The sequence below is a fragment of the Colletotrichum aenigma genome, assembly GCF_013390185.1.
Source record: "Colletotrichum aenigma strain Cg56 chromosome Unknown KSG_Cg56_contig09, whole genome shotgun sequence".
Lineage (NCBI taxonomy): Eukaryota > Fungi > Ascomycota > Sordariomycetes > Glomerellales > Glomerellaceae > Colletotrichum > Colletotrichum aenigma.
The window spans coordinates 2017770-2038866 of NW_023500915.1; the positions used below are offsets into that span (position 1 = coordinate 2017770).

At 55.9% G+C, this 21097-nt stretch overlaps 6 protein-coding genes across 6 annotated transcripts; 2 read left to right on the forward strand and 4 right to left on the reverse strand.

Annotated features, from left to right (window-relative positions):
• Window positions 1–1006: 1006 nt before the first annotated feature.
• On the reverse strand, window positions 1007–3765 carry alp6 (Spindle pole body component alp6; the record flags this gene model as incomplete). The annotated part of the gene is made up of 2 exons (XM_037328457.1): window positions 1007–3539; window positions 3620–3765. 2 exons carry the CDS (start codon window positions 3763–3765, stop codon window positions 1007–1009), a joined length of 2679 nt encoding a protein of 892 aa, XP_037172604.1.
• A 683-nt stretch (window positions 3766–4448) lies between these two features.
• On the forward strand, window positions 4449–5979 carry hfi1 (Transcriptional coactivator hfi1; the record flags this gene model as incomplete). The annotated part of the gene is made up of 4 exons (XM_037328458.1): window positions 4449–4683; window positions 4741–5030; window positions 5093–5204; window positions 5255–5979. 4 exons carry the CDS (start codon window positions 4449–4451, stop codon window positions 5977–5979), a joined length of 1362 nt encoding a protein of 453 aa, XP_037172602.1.
• Window positions 5980–6648: 669 nt separating this feature from the next.
• 4CLL7-0 (4-coumarate--CoA ligase-like 7) lies at window positions 6649–8406 on the reverse strand (the record flags this gene model as incomplete). Its single annotated transcript, XM_037328459.1, has 2 exons — window positions 6649–6726; window positions 6784–8406. 2 exons carry the CDS (start codon window positions 8404–8406, stop codon window positions 6649–6651), a joined length of 1701 nt encoding a protein of 566 aa, XP_037173077.1.
• A 2060-nt stretch (window positions 8407–10466) lies between these two features.
• Window positions 10467–11566, forward strand: CGCA056_v013216 (NADH-ubiquinone oxidoreductase 24 kDa subunit; the record flags this gene model as incomplete). Its single annotated transcript, XM_037328460.1, has 3 exons — window positions 10467–10589; window positions 10783–11073; window positions 11195–11566. 3 exons carry the CDS (start codon window positions 10467–10469, stop codon window positions 11564–11566), a joined length of 786 nt encoding a protein of 261 aa, XP_037172600.1.
• Window positions 11567–11946: 380 nt separating this feature from the next.
• On the reverse strand, window positions 11947–13689 carry NSP5-0 (Nitrile-specifier protein 5; the record flags this gene model as incomplete). The annotated part of the gene is made up of 1 exon (XM_037328461.1): window positions 11947–13689. The coding sequence occupies one exon, from the start codon at window positions 13687–13689 to the stop codon at window positions 11947–11949; it is 1743 nt and encodes a 580-aa protein (XP_037172601.1).
• A 4480-nt stretch (window positions 13690–18169) lies between these two features.
• On the reverse strand, window positions 18170–19996 carry CGCA056_v013218 (uncharacterized protein; the record flags this gene model as incomplete). The annotated part of the gene is made up of 1 exon (XM_037328462.1): window positions 18170–19996. One exon carries the CDS (start codon window positions 19994–19996, stop codon window positions 18170–18172), a length of 1827 nt encoding a protein of 608 aa, XP_037172598.1.
• Window positions 19997–21097: the final 1101 nt, after the last annotated feature.

The window sequence follows — 21097 nt, forward strand, 5'->3', positions numbered from 1 at the left end:
GAGGCATCGCTCAGCACTTGACTGAGCATTTCCTCTGTCTGCCCCGGCCTTTGAAAGACTTTCGTGTATAGACTAGATCTGGATTCTTTCGAGGAGTGCCTGAAACGGCACCGGCTCCGCAGCAATCTGGCGTCGAGGACGGAAACAAAAAGGGAACCAGGAAAATGGTTTTTTTCTGTTAGAGGCCTGAGAGAAACGTCTCTTGGCAAAAGACATCATGCGGCGATGACGGTTGTAGAGTTTTTTCACGAACACTAGGGGCCTTCCTAAAGGAGGTCAATACTGCATTGTACGCAAACACATCATGTATATATGGGTAATCCTGTCAGAGCATCGACCGGCGATTGGAGGAGTGGAGGAGCAGGGCAAAGGGCTTCTTGCCTGCCCTCGGTTGTCGTTTTCTTTTCTTGTTTTTTTTTCTCTTGTGAGAATACTGCATGGTAACCGTATCAAGCGGCTTTACCCAAAGATCAGATAGATCATCTCCTGGCCAGACTGCGCCTATTCCCTTTGTCTTTTGGGGGGTGGGGTTGGGATTTCTTTGGCTCATGATTCCATGACGAAATGGCATGATAGTTATGAAGTTTCCATTCTAAATTCTTGGGCTCTCTTTTCTCGGTGGTGAAGTGAGGTGTGGTGGTAGCGAACTCGGTAGTACGGAATCTTGATGTGTGCGGCATTTGGCATAAGACAACATACATGGTGGACATAATCACTAATCAGAGACAGGTTGGCATGATGGGTAATTTGTCGTCATTCATAGGTACCTTCCGTCTATACACAGAAAATTCCAATCAATTTAAACATCTCCCGTCCCATACTGTATGCAACGCCAAAGTCCTATGCTTGATCGAGTGCCTGTACCATGGAATGTAAAAGTCCTCCATCACACGCTCAAAAGGCCGCAAGCGCTGGCACGGCCGGACTCATCAGTGAACAATGCCCCTTTCGTTATGGTCGCTACGAACGCCGACTTCGCCGAGCGCCTCCGAGACAGACGCCTTTCTCACACCCTGGATGTATTCGCTGAGGCAGTTGACGTTGTCTTGGTCTTCCTCCTTGATGGTTGGTAGACGTCGTTGAAGTTCATCGCGACTCCGAGGAAACGCATGTCGACGTCGGGCTGGTAGGCAAGGTCACCGAGGAGGATCTGCAGACGGGAGCGGAACGAAGAACCGAGATGGCGAAGACGTTCCTGAAGCACCGGGAACTCGGACGCGACGGTGCGGTTGTCATCATCACCGTCGGGGCCAGGCGTCGATGCCTTCTTTTGGTGTCGAGGAGCTCGGGTCGAGATGCGCATGACATCGGCCTCTTGACGCCGTGTAAAGTCGGAAACGCTCCAGCTGTAGAGACCATCGACGGAGTCACGGTAGCTGAGCATGGCGCGTAGGAGGTCGCCCAGCTGTGCTAGGTACGAGCCGCGGTCATCTTCCCCGGTAGCTGTTTCGACGTGACGAACGCTGCGCCGAGCGCCGAGAAGGCCTTTGTGTGTGATATCGTTTAGGTATCGTGTGTGTGCCTTGATGAGATCGTCGAGAGTGCACCCTTCGCGGTGAATGCGCTTCTGGAGCTCGTTCCAGGATGATTCGATAACCTCAAAAAGGATGTAGTATTGCAGCTGGCCAATGAAGTGAATCATTTCTGCGAGAACGCCCCGTGTCGACTTCCATGTCTGGACCACGACAGGGTCGGAGTTCTGGAGCACGCCGCGGGAGCCTGTCATGCACTTGCGCCATGTGGAAGCCAGAGCAAACTCGACACGCTTGATGCGCCAGAGAAAGTTGAAGACCTTGAGATACTGGCGGTTACCCCAGTCGGTGACAACGACGTCGACAGGCGCATCAACTTTGTATTCGAGAGTGAAGCAATCCCATCCAATGTCACCGTGTGACAGCTGAAGCATACGAGCGTCAAGACGACGCAAGACTTCAGGTGAGTCATATTGGGCGTTGGAGCCGCGGATAGCATGCTCGAGCTGGGCCGTGAGTGTATGACGGTATTGTGCGCCAGCAGGGCGGTCTAGATTAGCGGCCAGGGACTCCATGAGTAGGGCAATGAAATCTCCTTGTCCAAGGAGGATGTAGTTCTTAAGAGCCTGTAGGTGCTCGAAAAGATGGAACTTATTCGCCATCAAGTCAATCAAACGCTTCATCGTAGTCTTATAGGCTTCGTCGATCCAAGCCTCGAGTGTCGCTGTGTCGCCATAGCGCAGCTCCTTCGACGCAGCCTTGGAGTAGTCTTCGACCCATTGTGAATCGCCGCAGCTGTGTCTGATGAAGTTGAGAGACTTGCCAATGAGGAAGACTTTCTGTGCGAAGTCTTGAGTGATGATACTAGGAATCATGCCCTTATCAATCTCGTACTTGTCTTCCCAGACACTGCTTCCGCCAGTCTTTGGTTCATCTGTTTGCTGCTGCTCCTTGACGAAGAACTCGCAATAGGGGTCGAGAAGCTCGCCGTCATAGATCCACCGGCGCAAGATGTCATAGAACGGGCGTGTGACATGAACCAAAAGACGTTCGGCAAATGCCGCAACCATGGGGTCTCCATGTGATGACGAAAAGCCATGTATGAGCGAGATCAGCTGACCGCCTCGCCTGCTTTCTGACTCTTCAGCAATGAGACTCATTAGTCTCAGCCCCATTGTCGCCTCGCGCGTCCATACTACACATCGTTTCAAGGTCACTCCCGCTTTGCCAATACCCCCTCTTGGCGCTGACTCGTCCAGTGAAGAAAGGGCTCTGCGAATTTGTCCCTCGAGGGTTGCTACGAGGCTCAGATATGCCCGTAGCTCACCGCCTACTGCGGCTCGAAGACTCTGTCGAAGCAGCCCTTGAGCAGGTGACTTTACAAAGCTTTCCAGGCGTCGGTACAGCAACGAAGGCTCGGAAACCGTGTGCAGAAGGGATATAATTGGCGATGGTAGTGTCGGGGGCAATACCACGGTATCTGGTTTTGAAAGTGGGAGCGTAGTGGATGATAGACCTTGGAGTGTGAATGGGAGGTCCCTCAACAGGACTGTTTCTGATGGTTCGATGTCGGTGTAGTTGTCGGCCAACAGTGTTGACTTTAATGCCACCTGTCTCTTGTTCGACTCGGCCTCTTCTGTTTCCGTTTCCTTCTCCCTTTCTTTTTCCTCGGGTTTTCTTTCGTCAACCGACTTCTTTCTGGCATTGTTCGGAGGAAACTTCTTCAGGCCCTCAGGAGCGAAGGCGTCATTGAACTGTTCTTCTTCTCTTGAGATTGGCGTAGAGGTCATAGACTGACCCCTTTCATGGTTTCTGGACGGCTCGCGCGGCGCCTGGGAAGGAGGCTTCGGCGGGGGGAGGGGTAGTGGCTCATTTGGATCTGGAGAGTCGGCAAGCTGGTAGAGGAGGTATAAGATAGCCCACTTCTGGCCGAGCACCGGTAGAGAGAGGAGGCGCGTGTAGAGGTTCGAAAATCGTAAGGCTTGGCTTGGGTTGCTCTGTATGAGCTTTCGCTTGATCAGGTCGGAAGCGTGGTTAACATCGGAGGAAATGGCGGGGGACGCGGGGCTGGGCAGTGAATTTGGGTCAGCGACAGTCGATAAGTGAGATAGTAGGCTGGAGACTCCAAGCATGGTGAATAGTCTTACCCGTCCAAGATTGATTTGACCAGGTCAAAGCAGTTGTCATGCCTTTCCTGGGCAGCAGCGTCGTCTTCGTGGGGATCGTTGGGTACCAGGTGTGCGATCAGGCTGTCGACAGCGCCAGCAATACGATGCTCGCGGTTGGCCGACATGATGGCATCGCCAGTGGCTGTCTCCCTCAACAACAAGCAAAAATTCCAGGTCTCTAAGCACAGAGGGAGTTGAAAGAAGTCTCGATGCAGTAAACCAAACACGGGACGTTGATTGCCGTAAATTGCATAGGTTCTGGTTGTGTATTTCCAGCAGTTGGCCGCTGAGGGGCGCGCCAGACGCGACTTCGCAGTGTTCCCTGCGCCAGTCGCAAGCAGTTCCCAGGGGGGGGGGGGTTTAAGAGCAAGTGGTCAGGGCGTCAATCCAGGTGCCGAGTACTTGCTTCACCACGCTAAGTGATACTGGCTACCTCTTCCCCAGGCTCGGTCCCCCCCTGTGTTTGTCGTCAGACAGGTGGGCAAAATTTCCTACGACAAATGCGCAGCAGGTCAATCGCATCTTCCTCCACTAGCAGTAGACGAGTCGTCGGACCCCGATCAACCTCATCCCGACCTTCGCCATCACGCCTGCGCCCGCAGCATGGTCCGTTCATCAAGATAACGCCAGATCCGTGATCGCATCCTCTCCGTCTTTCGATCCATGCTACTCATGACCACATATTCTCCATTGCGCCGAGTCCTGCCCGCCGCCGCCGCCGCCGCCGCTGCTGCACGCGACTGTCGCTCTTCTCCACTAATACGCCCAACACCGAGGACGTGATCTGCCCTTCTGGCATCCCGTCGCGATGCCCGACATCGACCCCGCGGCCTTGAGCAGCCGCCCATCCGTCAACCTTTCCACCCCGACATTATCCAACAAGTCAATCACCGTCCAGCCTCCGGGTTCTATCAAAGCAGCCAAAACCAGCCAGATTATCCCCGCCCGCATTGACCTTGAGCCGCTCTATACCGCTCTGAAGCAGGCCATTGGCCCGGAAGCATGGATCGTGTACAAGGAGTCGACAACGGAGTTCCTCATCGGTACGCAACCCCAGACTATCGGCGCATCCTTGTTCTTGTGCTGACAACCAGAAACAGGTCGGTTGAACCAGCCTGAATATACGGAACGTATCGATCCCATCCTCGTCTCCCCCAATGGCGAAAAGGAGCACCTACATAACCAGCTGATTGCTGCGATATACGGCAATGTGACGAGGGAGATGCCAGATCAGGGTCTCGCCCCTTGGGTCAGCGCCAATGACAAACCCACTGCTCCCGTCGGTAGCAAGCCTGTATCAGGCGATGCTGCTGAACGTCGGCTCAAGGGCGATGTCATGCAACTTCCCAGCAAAGACAGGCGACGCATCAAGGACCTGGCGTCCAACGATGTTGGTTACACATTGCCCCCCTACATGGCAAAATATGTCTCTGACTTTCTACTTCTTCGCAGTTCGACCCCCACGAGAACCTGGCCAGCGTCTTTTTGGATAACCACAGACGACAGACCAAGACTGCCGAGGTACCACCCAGCGCAGGAGGTATAGGTGGTATCAACAAAATGAGTAAGTGCAGCATGCACCTATTGGTCGCCCAGTGCTAACTAGACTGCCAGACTTTGACCTCGAGATCCGCAAGCGTTTCGCCCAGCCTCTAGCTGTCGAATCAGGCGAATTTCCAGATGCGCAATTAATCGAGGGCAGAATGTTACCATTCTGTTACGAGGCCGGGCTTACAAACGGACATGTCTCTGATGCAGCGTACTTCATGTCTGTTGCAACGGAAACATTCATCAAAGAATCCCTGGCCGCCGTGTTTTCGAAAACAAGAAGCAACGGACCAGGAGAAGGAGGCAACGCTGGCTTCGGTGCTGGCACAAATTGGATTCAGACGCATAAATACCGCCGTCAGCTCGTCAAAGAGGAGGACGCGGCTTTGCGCGGCGATATGACCCGAGACAAGAGCGGTCTTCTGCCAATTGAGTCGAAGGCTGCAAGCGAACGAGGGCCGCTTGGTATGGCCGATGTTCGAATCGCCCTGGAAATGGCGGACAGCGGTCTGTCGCAATTTCCTATCATCAACACGGCAATCTCTTACGGCTATCGCGAGGGAGAGCTCGAAAACTGGCACGACTACACCTGGCTTCCAGGCTTCGAGGGATTGGGTGACAATACCAAGACCGAGGGCGTTGACACCGGCCTTTCAGCTAAGCAGCAGTTGCCGAATGGGCATGTTGATGCCATGGAAATCGACTCGGAACCCTGGTGGGAAGGCGGCGATCCTCAAGATATGAGTGCCCTGGATTCAGTCCTGGATTCGTGCTTGGCCGTCGGTTCATAGTGTGGAACGCGTCCAGTACCAACCCCATGGGCTTCTCAGAGAGATTCACTCTACTCTCAGCGTTTCATACGCACTGTTCATCCAATCCACCAACACTGGAGGCAGATATGGGGATGGGACAGAGTACAGCGCGGAAGCCGTTCCAAACACCAGTCGGTGCGTGCGGCAAGACGGTAGGCCAGCCGTTGCCTTCCGTGAGTTGGGGGATTTTTCTTTGTCTTCCGTCAAAATGCATTAGCATTAGCATTGGGCAGGGCGCAGTAGGGTTGCGTCTTTTTTCATCTCTCCATTTTGTATCCTTGCCACCTTTTTTGCCCCTCATTTTACTACCGTTCAGGATATCGATGGGGAGTTGAGCATGCTTGAAATATTCAAACACAAAGGGAGGAGGCGTTTATGGGTCTTTAGCCAAGGAAGGGGCCTGTACAATAGGGACGATACCCGGTTTGCTTGCGCCACGAGAGCCTCAAGTATAGGAAGGTGGCGAACGGTATAGGTCTAGCTAGCGACTTTAGAAGACGACTTATGTCAAACGTAAATACTCTTGGATGCGAATGCTCTCTCCCTCGACCTGCGCAATGAAACGACGCGTAAGACGGAGGAGCCCTCGTTTCTCTGTCGAATCTACCAAGTATATGTCATACACATATAAAAGCCCACATTCTCTCGTTATAATTTAGCTAATGGCTCGTCTCCTACTTCTTTCTTGGCCTGCTCCCTGAGAATCTTCCGCAAAATCTTTCCAGACTATAAAGACGTTAGCATATAGGATTTTGGGGAGTCACGTATGTGGAGGGGTCATACCGGGTTCTTAGGGATAACATCCGTGAACGCTACGCCGCCCCTTAGGCGCTTATGCTTAGCGACCCTCTCCTCCAACCACTTCGCAATTTCCTCGCCGGAGGTGTTGGTTCCAGGCGACCGAACAACGTACGCACGCGGAAACTCCTCACCGTTGATGGTGACGCCGATCACGGCTACATCAGCGATATCTGGACGCTCGAGGAGCAAAGCCTCAAGCTCTGCGGGAGCAACCTGGTTCCCCTTGACCTTGATAAGCTCTTTCTTGCGGTCGACGATGTAGAACAGGCCTCCCGTCTTGAACTCGTCGACGTATGCAATGTCACCGGTTCGCAGCCAGCGGTTGCCCTCTGAATCGATGTCAATAGTCTCCTGGGTAGCCTTCGGGTTGCGCCAGTAGCCACGCATAACCGTGGGGCCCGTGACGAGGAGTTCACCGGGTACCTTGGGCTCGGTCATCTCCTTGCCGCTCTCATCGACGAGCTTCGCCATGTAGTTTGGCATGAGCTCGCCCACGGAGGAACTGCGCACCAACCGCGAGGGGTCCCACGTCATGGCTGTGCAAGTCACCTCAGTCATGCCCCAACCCTGACGAACGATAAGATCGGGCTTCTTTAGTAGCTTCTCGGCCTGTCGTGCAACGTCCTCGGCGAGCGGGGCGGCACCGGAGCCGACAGACTCGAGACTGCTCAGGTCAAACTTTGCGGTGATGGGGTGCTTGGTCAGGGCCACCAAGATGGGTGGCACGCTGACGAGCTGGGTGACGCGGTAGCGCTGGATGTAAGTGAGCATCTTGACGAAGTCGAAGCCCGTCATGATGTAGACTGGAATGCCTTGCTTGGCAAAGTTGGCGACGAAATATGTCTGAGCATATGCGTGGTATAGAGGCAAGAAGCAGAGCCCGACGGAGCGAGCAATAGAGGCCTCGTGATCCTCTTCCAAAGCCGAGACCTTGACAACACCGCATCCGTTGGCAACGTAACTGTAGTGTGTAATCTCTACGCCCTTCGGCACACCGGTGGTGCCGGAGCTGTAGTTCAGACAGCAGGTCGTCGTGCGCGCATCCGCGGGTTCAACCCATTCGAACTTCTCTGCCTGGGCCTTTGGAGCAATCAACTCCGTCCAGTGACGAGCACCACCCCGCGCAGGCTTCTCGGGTTGCGATGAGCCCGGGATTGTAGTATCGAACACAAAGACGTTGCTCGCTGGCATCTGGACCTCCTTGGCGGCAGCGAGAGCTGTGTCTAAGCTGCTCTCGGCAGCAACCATGAAGACGGCCCCGCTGTCTTTGAGCTGGTAGGCGAGTTCGCGAGGGACGAAGGTCGGGTTGGCGCCAGTGAAGATACCGCCGGCCATGAGGACGCCGATGAAGATAACGGGGAAGAAAAGGTTATTCCCCGAGAAGAGGAGCACGCGATCGCCTGGCTTGAGGCCGGCCTTTTGCAGGCCGATGGCGATCTGCTTTGCGACGAGGCGGTAGTCGGCGAAGGTCAGGTAGTGTGTCTCTGGCCGGTCGGCGTCATAGAAAGCCTTTCGGTCGGAGAGGGGCGCGGAGGAAGAGCCGAAGATCCATTTCTGGAGAGAGCAATTCGGAATCGGCTCCGACCACCGTGACTTGATCGGCATCGTTGCGGTTGTGGGGAGTTGTCGGTGGTGTTGGTGGGATTCGGCCGTGAAGCTTGGAATAGGGTCAAGTCAACTTTTTCGACAGGCGAGCGAGCTCTATTTGAAGCGAGGAACTAGTAGGAAAAGTTCGAAATTCAATGGGATCGTTGGAGCTTTCCCCGGACTTGGGACGGAACACGTCGTGCTCGGTTGGAGTTGTGAGCGTAGCAACGGCCACTTATGAAGGGGACCCTGCCGCAGTAAGGTTTGGGAGCTTCTATTGAGGCCCCAGTTTGAACAGAACGCGAAGGACCCGTATCTGGACGATATAGTAATCTATCCGTTGTGTTTACTGAACTCGAGTCAGTGATTCGATGCTCCAAGATACGGTGAATGAGTGAGCCAAAATCAACTTACGAACCAGGCCAGTTGACAGTGGAAAGTAGAGATACGGTCAGCCAACAACCACGATCTAGCCTACACCGATTTATTGAGAGGCAAGAGGACGACAGGTAGGGACGACGAGGGTTAGCGAGCTTCATATAGCGACCAGCAGACCTGGGGCAGACAAGAGCTCCAGCCTCCAGACGAGATAACCCCAGATCCCCGCGCCATGGCGAGCCAATGGCCATGCAATTGCCGCGAGACCGTGGCTTTCGGAGGCCAGTTTCGATGCATCTAAACCTGGGGGCAATGCTTTCGTGACGCTAGATTCTCCGCATTGCACCCCTGTCGATGCGGGGGTTAGTTAGGGGGAGCTCTCTTCGCGAATGGACGATGTTGAGACGAGCCGAGGCACGGCTAACGGAAAAGCTATCTCTGTGAGGGGGGAGGAGGGTGAGGGAAAGGCCGCTTGTTACGTCCTGAAATGGTTTACAAGTCGTTTGTCTGCCAACCCTGCTTGGAACGGCGCCGCCACGCAACCCAAAGGATGGTTGCCAAGTGCGGAGCTGAGAACGGGTCCGGCTCCGGAGTTTTCGCTAATTTCCAATGCGAGATGGAGGAGCAATGATGCGGCACGCGGGGGAGAGCTTCTACCAGAGCCGCTTGTTCTTATTGTGTGTCTCGGATGTGGAAACGAGCTTCAGAGCCCACTGATTGACGTTGAGAACGTGCGCAGATCCAAGCTTTGAGACCCTACTTGATGTTACCGCTTTCTTAATTAACTCCAACGCATCGCCGCCCAACATCGTGGATGACCAAACGCCTTCCATAGGCACCCCCGAATTGGGGTTACGAAGAGCCGCGCGCGTTGTACAAAAGCTGCAGTCCGAGTGAGGGTTACATATAGCCAATCGGTAACTGCAAAGATGACCCTTGACGTTCGCTGACAGGTCTGGGCTGTGACACTTTTTCGTGCTGATAGGCAGTCCATGTCTCACCATTGAGCCTCCTCTCTCCGAGGTAAAACTCGGTTGTTTATTATTTATCAGTGGCTACCATCATGCTTACGGCCATGCGTCTGCGAGCCGTTCAATCCGGTGTACGCCAGGCGCTGGCAGGCTCCCGATAATGCGGGTTTTGGGGTCATGGGTCCTCGTTAGTCCAGGTCCAAGTCTAGTCCACTACTTGTTTCCGGTTTGTGGTCTCTGTTCTCTTCTCTGTGAAGGAAAGGTTATTTGACCACTCGTGCAACACCAGTCAATTGATTCTCCTAAACAGGAATCAGCCTTGCCAACCAAGACTGAGAAGACTTCGCCTCAATGTTTTATTCTCGGCGAAAATATCTTGGTCAGGGTCGACATTGGTGAGTGAAGATAGCAGTTGACGATATCGACCTACAGACCTCAGATGGTAGGCGATGATAGAAGGTGCAGCAGCCGGAGACAAGACGGAGCTGTTTGACGACCGGTGGAGAGAAAGCTTTACTCCGGGAGGACATGCATAACATTTTATGCAAACTCAATGACACCACGAAAATCTGCACAAGCGGGTTTCCGCACATTAGCCGGACAGACCAATCAGAGACATTGAATTATTCAAGCAACTCACGACTTTTGATCTCCCGGAATCCGAAGCGAACAGCAACCCATCACCACGCCCTCCGCCATCGCCAATTGAGCCAGCCACCATCCCTCGCAATGGCCTCCAGACTCGCCCCTCTCTTCTTCAGATCAGCCCTCCGCTCGACATGTCGAGCGGCGAGGCCCCAGATCCGCGCCCTCTCCGTCACAGCCGTCCGCCCTAGCGACACACTGCAAGTGGTAAGTCGCTCGCCCTCAGCCTGTCCCTCGACCTCCTCCTCCTACCCCTCCGACCGGCACGTCAATTGCATATGCGATGTGGATCAAACTGCCGCGCTGGGCGGAGGAAGATTGAGGGATATCTGCTTTGCAAAGGGCAGCATGCAACATGCCAAGACGCAGCAATGCTGACCATCCGCTCCCCCCTCAACAGCACCGCGACTCCCCCGAGAACAACGCCGATGTCCCTTTCAAATTCAACAAGGAGAATGAGGCCATCATCGCCGAGATCCTCAAGCGCTACCCTCCCCAGTACAAGAAGGCCGCCGTCATGCCCATCCTCGACCTCGGCCAGCGCCAACACGGCTTCACCAGCATCAGCGTCATGAACGAGGTTGCCCGCATGCTCGAGATGCCCCCCCAGCGTGTCTTCGAAGTCGCTTCTTTCTACACCATGTACAACCGCACTCCCGTTGGAAAGTACTTCATCCAGGCTTGCACAACAGTGAGTTATCCCCGGCTTCCGATCATATCCGCCGAGATGCTCTCCGGGCCGAGTAGATGTCGCAGACACGGAGAATTGTGCGAACGGAATGATGGACGTAATATGCTAACACTTTAAACAGACCCCCTGCCAGCTTGGCGGCGTCGGCTCCGACGTCATCGTCAAGGCCATCATCGACCACTTGGGCATCAAGCAGGGCGAGACCACAAAGGACGGCCTCTTCACCCTCCTCGAGGTCGAGTGCCTCGGCGCCTGCGTCAACGCCCCCATGATCCAGATCAACGACGATTACTACGAAGACCTTACCCCCGAGACCACCGTCCAGCTCCTCGACGCCCTCAAGGCCACCGCCTCTGCCACCGGCGGCGTCTCCGCTGCAAAGGTCCCCAAGCCCGGCCCTCTCAGCGGCCGCGATACTTGCGAGAACAGCAAGGGTCTGACGAACTTGACCGCTGAGCCGTGGGGACCCGAGACGACGAGACCCGATTTGTAAAGAAAGATAGAAGATTGGGGTGTTCGGGGATGAACGAGAGGCAGCGAGAGCGAAAAAGCACGCGCGGGCGGATGATGGAAGATACCGACGATAGGGCCGGGCGAATGGAATTTGAGCCAGTGGTTTTGGCTTGTATATAACTCACAGATGTGCTGTATTCGTAACGCATGGGAAGACGGTTTTTAGAGACTCACGGCCCTCTTTTCCCCCCTGCTCGAAGCCGCGAATATCATGTGTGCATTGTTCTTTGTTTGACATCAAAAATAATTTTGGTCAAATTGCTATGGACTCGTTCAAAAACTGCTCTGTTCTGTTCTGCAAAGCTGGGGAATATGCAACTGAAGTATAGGTGGTCTGTCTTCCGACAATGTGTCTCATCCTCACTCGGGGATCCTCAGGATCCATCCGTCACGCAATCTCTTGTTCTCTGAGCTCAGTCCTCCCCAGACGACCACGCCGCTCTCCTCGACGTCGGCCATTGGCGCTGCCGCGAACCAGCCACGCGGTGCCGGCTCACCATCGTCATTATCATCGTCATAGGGCTCCATGGTAAGCTGCGTCCATCTGCCCTCGCCCGTCTGCCAGCCCATGCTGGACCACATGGCATCCCGGACGCTGGCGGCAGTCATGCCGAGAGGCGGGACCTGGAATGCCCACACATCGTCCCACATGGCGCCGGCGCCGGCATGGCCGTCCGAGCTTGGCTCCCGCTCGCCCATGATGAGCAACAGGTACTCACGGCCGGCGCCAACCGTTACAGCTTCAAGACCAGCCACGCTGCGGGGGCCGGGCCATGTCTGGCCGGGAATAAGGTTGATCTCCTGCTCGCCAGAGTTGGCACCCTGGACAATGCTTTGCCATCCGCCGCGACCGTGGACGGCGATCTCGCCCTTGGAAACGCCGTCATCAAAAGTATCCATCTCGAGGTGAATGAAGTCTAATTGACCACCAAGCTCATTCTTGCCATCGAACCCGCCAAATCGGAACAGGCGGCTCTTGCTCACGCAGATGGCAGCGCCTCCACGCGCCGGGCCGGGCGCTGAGGGGAGCTGGCTCCACACACGGCTTCGGACATCGAATGCCCAGAGGTCGTTGGTGCGCTCGCCGCCTGCCAAGCAACCACCGTGAACGAAGAAGGTGCCGTATCCCTCATCCTCCTCGTCGACGGCATTAGCGGCGAGATGGCCGACAATGGGGGCCTGAGGGATGCCAGTTTCGGAACTGTCCCCAAGAGCCCAGGTCTTCCAGGTCTGGGCACGGCGCCGGCGCTTAGGAGCGAAATCACGCGGGCGGTCGGTGGCAGCGGCAGCGTGGTAGCTTCGTGGTGAAGGCATGGGTAGGTTGGTCACGCCGGGAGCCGGGGGGACGGGGTCAAGGAAAGTCCAGGTGTTGGTCCGAGTGTCGAAGACCCAGACACGGCCGGCCTCCTCGAGGGGAGCCAACTCTGGTCCTCCGCGACCGCCGAAAACGAAGATGCGGCTGCCAATGACGGCGCTGGCGTGACCAACTCGAGGGCAAGGGACGTCGTCCAGAGCGGGTTTTTCTAGACCCTTGCCCTTGTCCTTGGTGGTCTCCTCTTCGCTCTCCTCATCAGAGTCCTCCTCTTCAGAGCTCTCCTCTTCGGACGAACTCTCTTCGGCAGCAGGACCAGCTCCTGGGGAGGCCAACGACACCTCGTCAAGAAGCTGTTCCTTTTGGTCGGCCTTTTCCTCCATTGTCGGCGCGACGACCTTCTTCTTCTCGGCGGGGGCGGGAGCAGCAGCGGGGGCAGCATCGGCGGGCGGGGTGTACTGCTTCGGAGGTGCGGACTTGACCTTGTAGTAGTCGGCACCAGCGCTGTTGTAGGGCAGGCGAAGGACAAGGACATCGTTGTCTACGGGTTCACGGGGCCTGACCTCGCCGCCGAAGATGTAGGCTGTGCCGTTGACGACGTTGACGGTGTGAGACGAGCGAGGCAGAGGAGGAACGTCAATCTTCTCCCAGGTGCCCTTCATGGGCTTGGGTCCAGAGCCCTGAGAGAGGGATGGCCTCTTCACCTTGACATTGGGCATGTTGGGGAGATTCTGGGGGATGTTCTGGAGAATCTCCGTCGTCCGACGCTTGAGAGCACCAAAAGACTCCATGATTGTGGTGGTAATGAGAGCTCCGAGAAGGACGGGGTATCAATGGGGGAAGGTGGAAAGTTAATGTTCGATCGAGTGGGCGAATTGCGTGAATATGAAGTCGGGATTATGTGCTGACTGTTGCTGCTGATGGACCGGCGCAGGCGGCGGGCCTTGGTGATATGACGTAGCGAAGCGCTTCTCACCTCAGCTTTTGGGAGGGTTGTTTGTGGGCAGTGAAAGCAAGCTCCGGATGCGGAAGCAAGCAGGAAACGTCGGACCTTGGAGACTTTATGAAGGAGAGGCAAACAAAGTTTCTCTCTATAAATTGCCCTGTTGCCCTTCTCCTCCCCCCTCGTTCCTCGTATCACTGTGCGGCTGGCTTCAGCAAGTGCGCCTTTGTGCACCTACCTACCTTACCTGCTTTCGCAGCACTGATGGCTGAGCTTGCAGAGGGAGCGGGGGCGCAGGCTGCTAGAGCTTCCCTGTCATCCTATCAGCGCAAGGGCCTCTGTGGCACCCAGGCACCTATCGCCCTCGCCTGTTGTCGCATCACCGTGTTGCGGTCGGCAGTGCCGTTGGTGGGGTAATCCCTCTCCGCTGCTGCCCAGTTCGAACCCGTTTGAACCATCAGGACCCCTAAGAAACCGTGCCTTGGGCAGTTTGTTCTCAGCGCCAACGGATCCATGGCTTCATCGTCCGGGGGGGGGCACCTTGGTCGAGAAGCAATACGACGAACGCCATGCTCAGGCTAGGGCTAGCATGGAATCATCCGGCTAGCTGACTAGCGAATATCTATCAGCATGTCGGACGAACACCAGATACACCATCCGAGGCGCCAGCTCGACAGAAATTCAGTGCTGATGTTGGATTCGCAGAAAACGCAACGCACCAGCATCAGCCCTCAGCGCGACTCAGCAGACCGCTGTCGTCCGGCCATGATCCCACCAAGGCCCCTCAATCGCCTGTATATTGGAGACGGATGAATCCAATCACATCCTGGTCATACAGACAGCTTCGACGAAACACCGTTGACGACTTGCCGCTCGCAAGTGGGGAAATAGCACCGACACGAAAGCCATCCTTGCTGAATCCTGCCCGCTTCCATGGGATGGGAGCGAGCTATTATGGATGCCGACGCCGACGCTGGCGCCGATGCCTTCCGGCACCGCCCACCCGCCGCGCATACTTAGCCCGCCACCTCTTCTTCGCTTTCCTCCTCGGCGGAGCCTGATCCCGCCGTCCACAATCCCTTCCGCAATGGTGCCAAGCCCGGGCTGGATATGGATTGCTCGGATCCGGAGGCGGCAGTTGTTGTGGGTTCCCAATGTTCATCTCGGGGCCGGAGGGTCTCGTCAAGGGCTTTGTCGCCGCATCCGATGCGGACACACGATAGCCGTCGGAGGCCGCCGCGAAGAAATCCACCATATCAACTATGTCCTAGCATCGCCACCTAATCGAGAATCATGGGCAGTGAGGGTGGTTGTGGCATGAAAAGTGTTTTTACAGAATGAGAACTACGATATTCCCAAGGGCGCTGTCAACGGTATTTGGACGTATGTTCAAAGCGGTCTCGACGAGAGTCTCCCGACGGCAGGTTCATCACAAACCAGAGGAGGAAGCTATGCCGGTGGATGGTGCTCGCTTGGTGTCGTCTAAATCGCAGTTCCAACAAGCTGAACCGGCCCGGTGCAAGTTCCCAGCCCACAGCCCGTCAACCGCGACCGACGGCTGACGCGGTTGGGGGATTTGTCTCGGATGAAGGTCGTGGGCTCATCGTCTCATCGTTGGCCGGGAGGATCTGCAGACTTGCTTTTTCTTGGCCGGCTGAAGACCAGTGTGTCCGGTTTTCCTCCCAAAGATATTCAGCTTCTTGCCAGCTTCTACGTCATGGAATTCTTGCACAGCATCTGCCGTATCCTCCCAACCTCAGCTACTGCGCTTCTAGACCAAGCTTGCCCATCCACCCCGTCGGCACCCACGCATGTTTCCAGCATCATGTCCGAGACAGCACAGGGTTCTGCAACTGTTGGTATTTATGGCACTCCCATTGCTGCTGCCTCCAGCACTGCCTCCCCCACCAACTCCGTTGGTCCGAACAGAGATCACGACTGCTTCAGCTTATCGACATGGGTACTTTTCCCAATGGTTTACATGGCCCGCGAAGCTCTATTGCGATCTCCCGCTTCGCCAAAAAGTCGGCGGTGGCTTAGTGAGCAACAGGCGGAAGGCAGTACACCATCTCTCCCGAGAGTCCGTCCAAAAACAGCACCCTCTACCCAAGAAGGAATGGACATGAACCGGAGAGAGCCAGTTGTGCCCTCTCCCCGCTCTTTCATGGTCCAACGGCGAATGGCGTGTTGATGCAACCAACACCGCAATATCAGGACGCTGCACTCGGGGGCAGGGAGATCGTCAGCTTCGGCCCCATTGAGCCATCTTTCCGCCCTCCATCTCCACCTCGTGACCTTGTTGCCCGCCCCCCGTTCCCGTTCCAACAGACATCGCGATGCCTTCAAGCTCGTCTTCGGTCCCGAGATGGTGGTTTACTGTGCCAGGGGCCCTGCCTATCCTCGCCCAGGACGAGAGTGAACAAGATACGAACTGCAAATGGAAGAAGATATATGCACACTGCATATTTGTCATTCCGCCTGCATATGTTGGTTATTGGGACTGCACTGCCAGCGAAGGCCGTCACGCCTCGAACAAGCATATAATATGATGCTCTCTCGCAGGCCAAGAGTCTGACTGCGCCCCTAGATACTACTTCGGAGAATCCTCCGGATACCGTACCCTTTGTCATATCGCGCCTCTCTCCCCCGTTCCTTCATTCCTCCCAACGAGCAACGGCTCGGCCAGCCAAAAGCCAACGCGAAGAGGGCCTTCTGCCGGGCATAGGAGTAACGTTGAATCTTCCCAACCCGAAAAACTCTAAACCGCAACCAGAGCTAGTTAGCCCTCAGAACGCGGCCTCCTGGGCTGGCTGCCATGCGACCCGCGTGGCTGTGTCTCCACCGCCGTCTTCCCTCCCCAATGACGGGCAAAGAAGCCGTTCATCAATCACCTCTTATTATACCAACCCCCCCCCCCCCCCCCCCCCAAGGGCCGCCGCCGCCCAGCTGCAGGGCCGCACCGGTATCCAACGTGTACTAGTGCTGACATGCCTCTCTCTCTCTCTCTCTCTCTCTCTCTCTCTCTCTCTCTCTCTCTCTTTCTCCCGCGCGCGGGTGCGCCCCTGTCAGTCCTTTTTGCCCATGTTGTACGTCTCGGTTGGCCAGAGGAGCAGAAGATGAAGATGGGGGCCGCCGGGTTTGGGGGCCAGAACATCCGCACAGGGGGCAGCGGAATGGGGCGGAATGGATGTGTACTGTACCCATGGGGCGTCAGAACCTTGAAATCTCGAAATGAAGATGCTGACGGGAGACGGTAAGAGGATTCGGCGCGCAGCTGCGCTACGAGAGACATGCGAGAGACCCGAGAGAAACACCGTTTTCTGCTGCCGTAGCGAGATGCAGCCCTGAGGCGCGGAACGACGACACCTGGCCACCTGTCAGCATCAGATACGCACATCACCCGGGCGGAACAACGCCCCAGGGCAGTGGACGGCGGCAGCGGCAGCAGGAGCACTGGTCTGGTCTGGTCTGGTCTGTTTGGTTTAGCGCCCAGAAGGGAGAGCGAATGGACGATTGAGCCGCATTACTCAGGGTTTGCGGGCTGCCCCCGGACTGCCGCTGGCCATCGCTGGAGATTGCGACGGGTTTGGCGGTGCTTGTTCGTGTAAGTGGACTGGTCGTGTCGGTAAGTCCAGTTTCGCGCGAAGCCATCTCGCAGCTGCTTGCCGCGAAGTGTAGGTAGGTGCGTCGTTTCCGCCAGGCTCAAACACAATGGAGGTCAACGTAAGGCGACCTTAAGCGCGGTAAAAGCTTCATATTTACTCTTGGTTCAACTTGATGCAAGGCTGGGAGCGTCAAAAGGTCGTGGTGGTTGCATGGTGCTCAGGGGCTCGCGTGGGAGGGGGAGCCGCGTGCTCATCAAACCAGTTTGGAGGCGACGAAGGTGCAAGTCTGCACTGTATCGCGTAGCATGGAGGAGAAGACTGAGTGTCATTGAAGGGCACAGATCGAATTGGTATCAATATACTATCAATGTCTGAAAGTCATAACAATCATGAAGTCCGGTGCCCCTCCCCATCCCATCCCATGTGTGCCTGGTCTATCGCCCTATTAATGATTCATCTTTTTGTGCGTTTTCCCGTCGCAGAACCAGACCCAAGTAGCATGTTTGAAGGACGAGAAAAAATCAAAAACACCGCCCATGTGAGTAAATGTACTCGTAGATAGCTAGATAGAAATGGTGATAGAAAAGAGGTATCAACAAAAAAGTGGAAGACGCTTGCGAATTAAAACGCCTTGAAATGCCACGACAGACATCTCTAGTAGAAAGCAAGATTGGGTAGTAAAACTAGCAAAAAGAAACGTAGAAAGCTTCAGGTGAGGGAGGTCTACTCCTCATCCTCGCCCTCCGCGTCTTCATCGGAGCAGCCAGCAACGACAATCTCCTTGAGGGGCGAGGAAGATAACGACGGGGCAACGTAGCCAGTGCCACTGCCAGGCTTCCCGTTGCCTGAGGAGGGACCAACCTCGCCCTTGAGCGGGTTTATGAGCTCCCACCCCTCGGCGGTGTTTGTCCTGCGGACAACGTAGACTTGTGGGCTCGAAGCCCAGTTGGTAAGAGTGAAGTCGTCCTCGCCGCCAAAGCGGACGACAGGCTCCTTGCCGTCGGCAGCGCGCTCGAGGTGGCGGGCGACGTGCTCCATGCGCTCGTCCCAGGCCTGGGGGCCGTTAAATTCGTGGTTGCAGCCGACGGCAGGGCAGCGCATGTGTCGTGGCAGGTCGCAGCGAGTCTGCTCGGCTTCGGCCTGGAGACCCTTGAGGTGCTCGTCCCATTCGGGGCAGGGCTTCTTCTGCTTCTGGGACTTGCGGACGTTTGGCGGAACATGCATGCGTCGAACGTGCTGGGTGTAAAGATCCTTGCGGTTGAAGATGGCGCCGTTGGGCAGGGCAGGGGGCGTCGGGGAGTCGGGGCAGCACGAAGAGGAAGAAGAAGAACGGCGAGTGTTTGGTGGGTTGGTGGTCTTGTCGCAGCCGTCTTGGGTGCAGAGCCAGTAGGTGAGGGCGAGGTGTTGGGAGCTCACGTGGCGCTTCCACTCGTTCTTGCTGGCAAAGGTGGATGGGCAGCCGGCGTAGTTGAAGACGCAGACGAAGGGACGCGTGTGGTGCTGCTTCATGTGCTTCTGGTACGTGCTCTCGTCCGAGAAAGGGGTCTTGCATTCAGTGCAGAGAATCTTAGACCCACGGGTGGAAGGAACCGCTGCGCTGACCCTGGATCCTTGGCTGTTGCTACTGGTCCTTGACCTCTTCCTCTCGGGCGAGCTGGAAAGGGCTTTGGCGCTGGGATTGCGGTTGCGTTTCCTCGATGATGATTGCTTGGGCTTGAAGTCCAAGTCATTCTCATCGTCGTCGAAGGCGGGAATCTCGGCCTTGATTGTTGGCTCTGGGGATTCGTACTTGGTGGGCTCGGGGTCTGGATAGGAGGCAGGGAAGGGTTGTTCGACGTGCTGGATTTCCTTCTTAATAATGGGCTCAGGAGTGATCTGTCGCGAGGTGAAGGCGCTGTTCTGAGCAATGCTGAGTGAATCAGACTCAGTGTAGAAGCTGAATGTCCTGCTGGGCTTGAAGTCTGTTGGGACAACTTCCTCTTCGAACATGGCCTGGGTGCTGTTGACGTCGTGCGGGTTGACATAGGCGTTTCCCTGGAATCCCATGCCGAGAAGTGCGTGGGCTTGGTATTGTTGCGTCTCCCATCCCACAGCAGCAAAGTGCTTGTGCTGGATGAAAGGAGAAGTTGCTGACTGGTCTGGAGGCGTTGCAGGGAGAACGTCGCTTTCCGTGGGAGGACTGTGGGAGTCGCTGCTGGACAGAGTCTGTTGGGAGCAAGGAGACCCGTGTCTCCTTTGCGACGCGGCAGGAAGAGGGTTCATGGTCTGGGTTGGGCGGTTGAGGTTCTGCATTGCTTGCATCTGGGAAGCCATGAAGAAAGATGTCCTGGGTCCTTCCATGTACTGCTGGATCTGGTGCGTTTGGCTGGGCCATGTCGACGGGAACTGTGGTTGAGAGTATTCGAAGCTAGGGTCGACTGGTGGGCCAGAGTTTGGCGCCATTGATCCGTCCATATAAGTGAGAGGCAGCTGGGTGAAGCTCTGCTGGTCATAGTATACCTGCTCTTGGTGAGCATGTCCCTGATGGACATTCTGGTAGAGGTAGTCCATGGCGGAGGATTGTGCGGGGTCTGTAGTACAATCCAAGAAAACGGTTCTGAAAGTAGGCCAGTGGCGAGGCAACTGATGGTTTTATATGTCCTTGGGGTGGTGCAATATTGAAAGATGTGTTTTGTCCAGAGGAGGCAGGAGGCGTGTTAGTGTCGGTGCAGTCCGAGGAGGTCTTCAGCCTGATGACGGAATGAACCCGTCCTTGACAAGGCTATAGGGCTGGTGGAGTGAGGATAGGGAGGACAAGTCCAAACTAAGACTTTGATGATGACGGGAGGGAACAATTATATGAACGAAAATGCTTGACAGAATGCGAGAGCACACAAGAAACCCGCTTCACACTTGGCACGAACAACACAAGACTTGATGATGGCATCAAGGGGACCTACCTCCAGCGTCCAGTGGCGGAGCAGAGGGTATTATAAGTCGGCAAGGTGCACTTCACATACTGCATGGTGGATACACAAAAGTCTGCCAGGGCACCCAGCCAGGCATTCCCTAGCCAGAGGCCGAAGAGAGAGATTGGGGAGACCAGAGAACCCCGAGACTGGCCGGGGAAGGAGGGATACGTACTCAAGCAGAGCCGCAAGTGTATGTACTCCTACTCCGTAGGAGTTGGGTGACGGAAGGGAAGAGCGAGTTAGAGAGAGGTGAGGGCCAGTGAAAGGACGGCAAGGATTTGCGGTTGAGCGGCCCATCATCATCAACACCATCTTCCCTGCAACCTACCCTACCCTACTTCTTGCCTGGGGCTCAGGGGTGTGCATATGCAACATCCGCCCTCCGCAGCGCGTGCTGGCAACCTTAGCACACCAAAGGCTGCGGACGAGATAGCAAGCCCAAGCCTCTGTTGGCTTGCATGTGTAAGTATGTACATAAAATTATACAGGATGGCATCGCGGCCGGTTGGTGCAGGGCATGGGGGGGTCCCCTGGGGGGCGCGAACCATCATGGCAACAGATAATGGTGGTGATGGTTGTGGAGGGTGGGTAGAGAGACGCCAGGGCTGGCCGCTGCGCCTTGGGATGCCTGTCTCTGTCCCCACGAAGGAAGGGCAGGTACTAGAGGTGTTTCTGTTGAGTCGTCCTGAGTAGGTAAGGC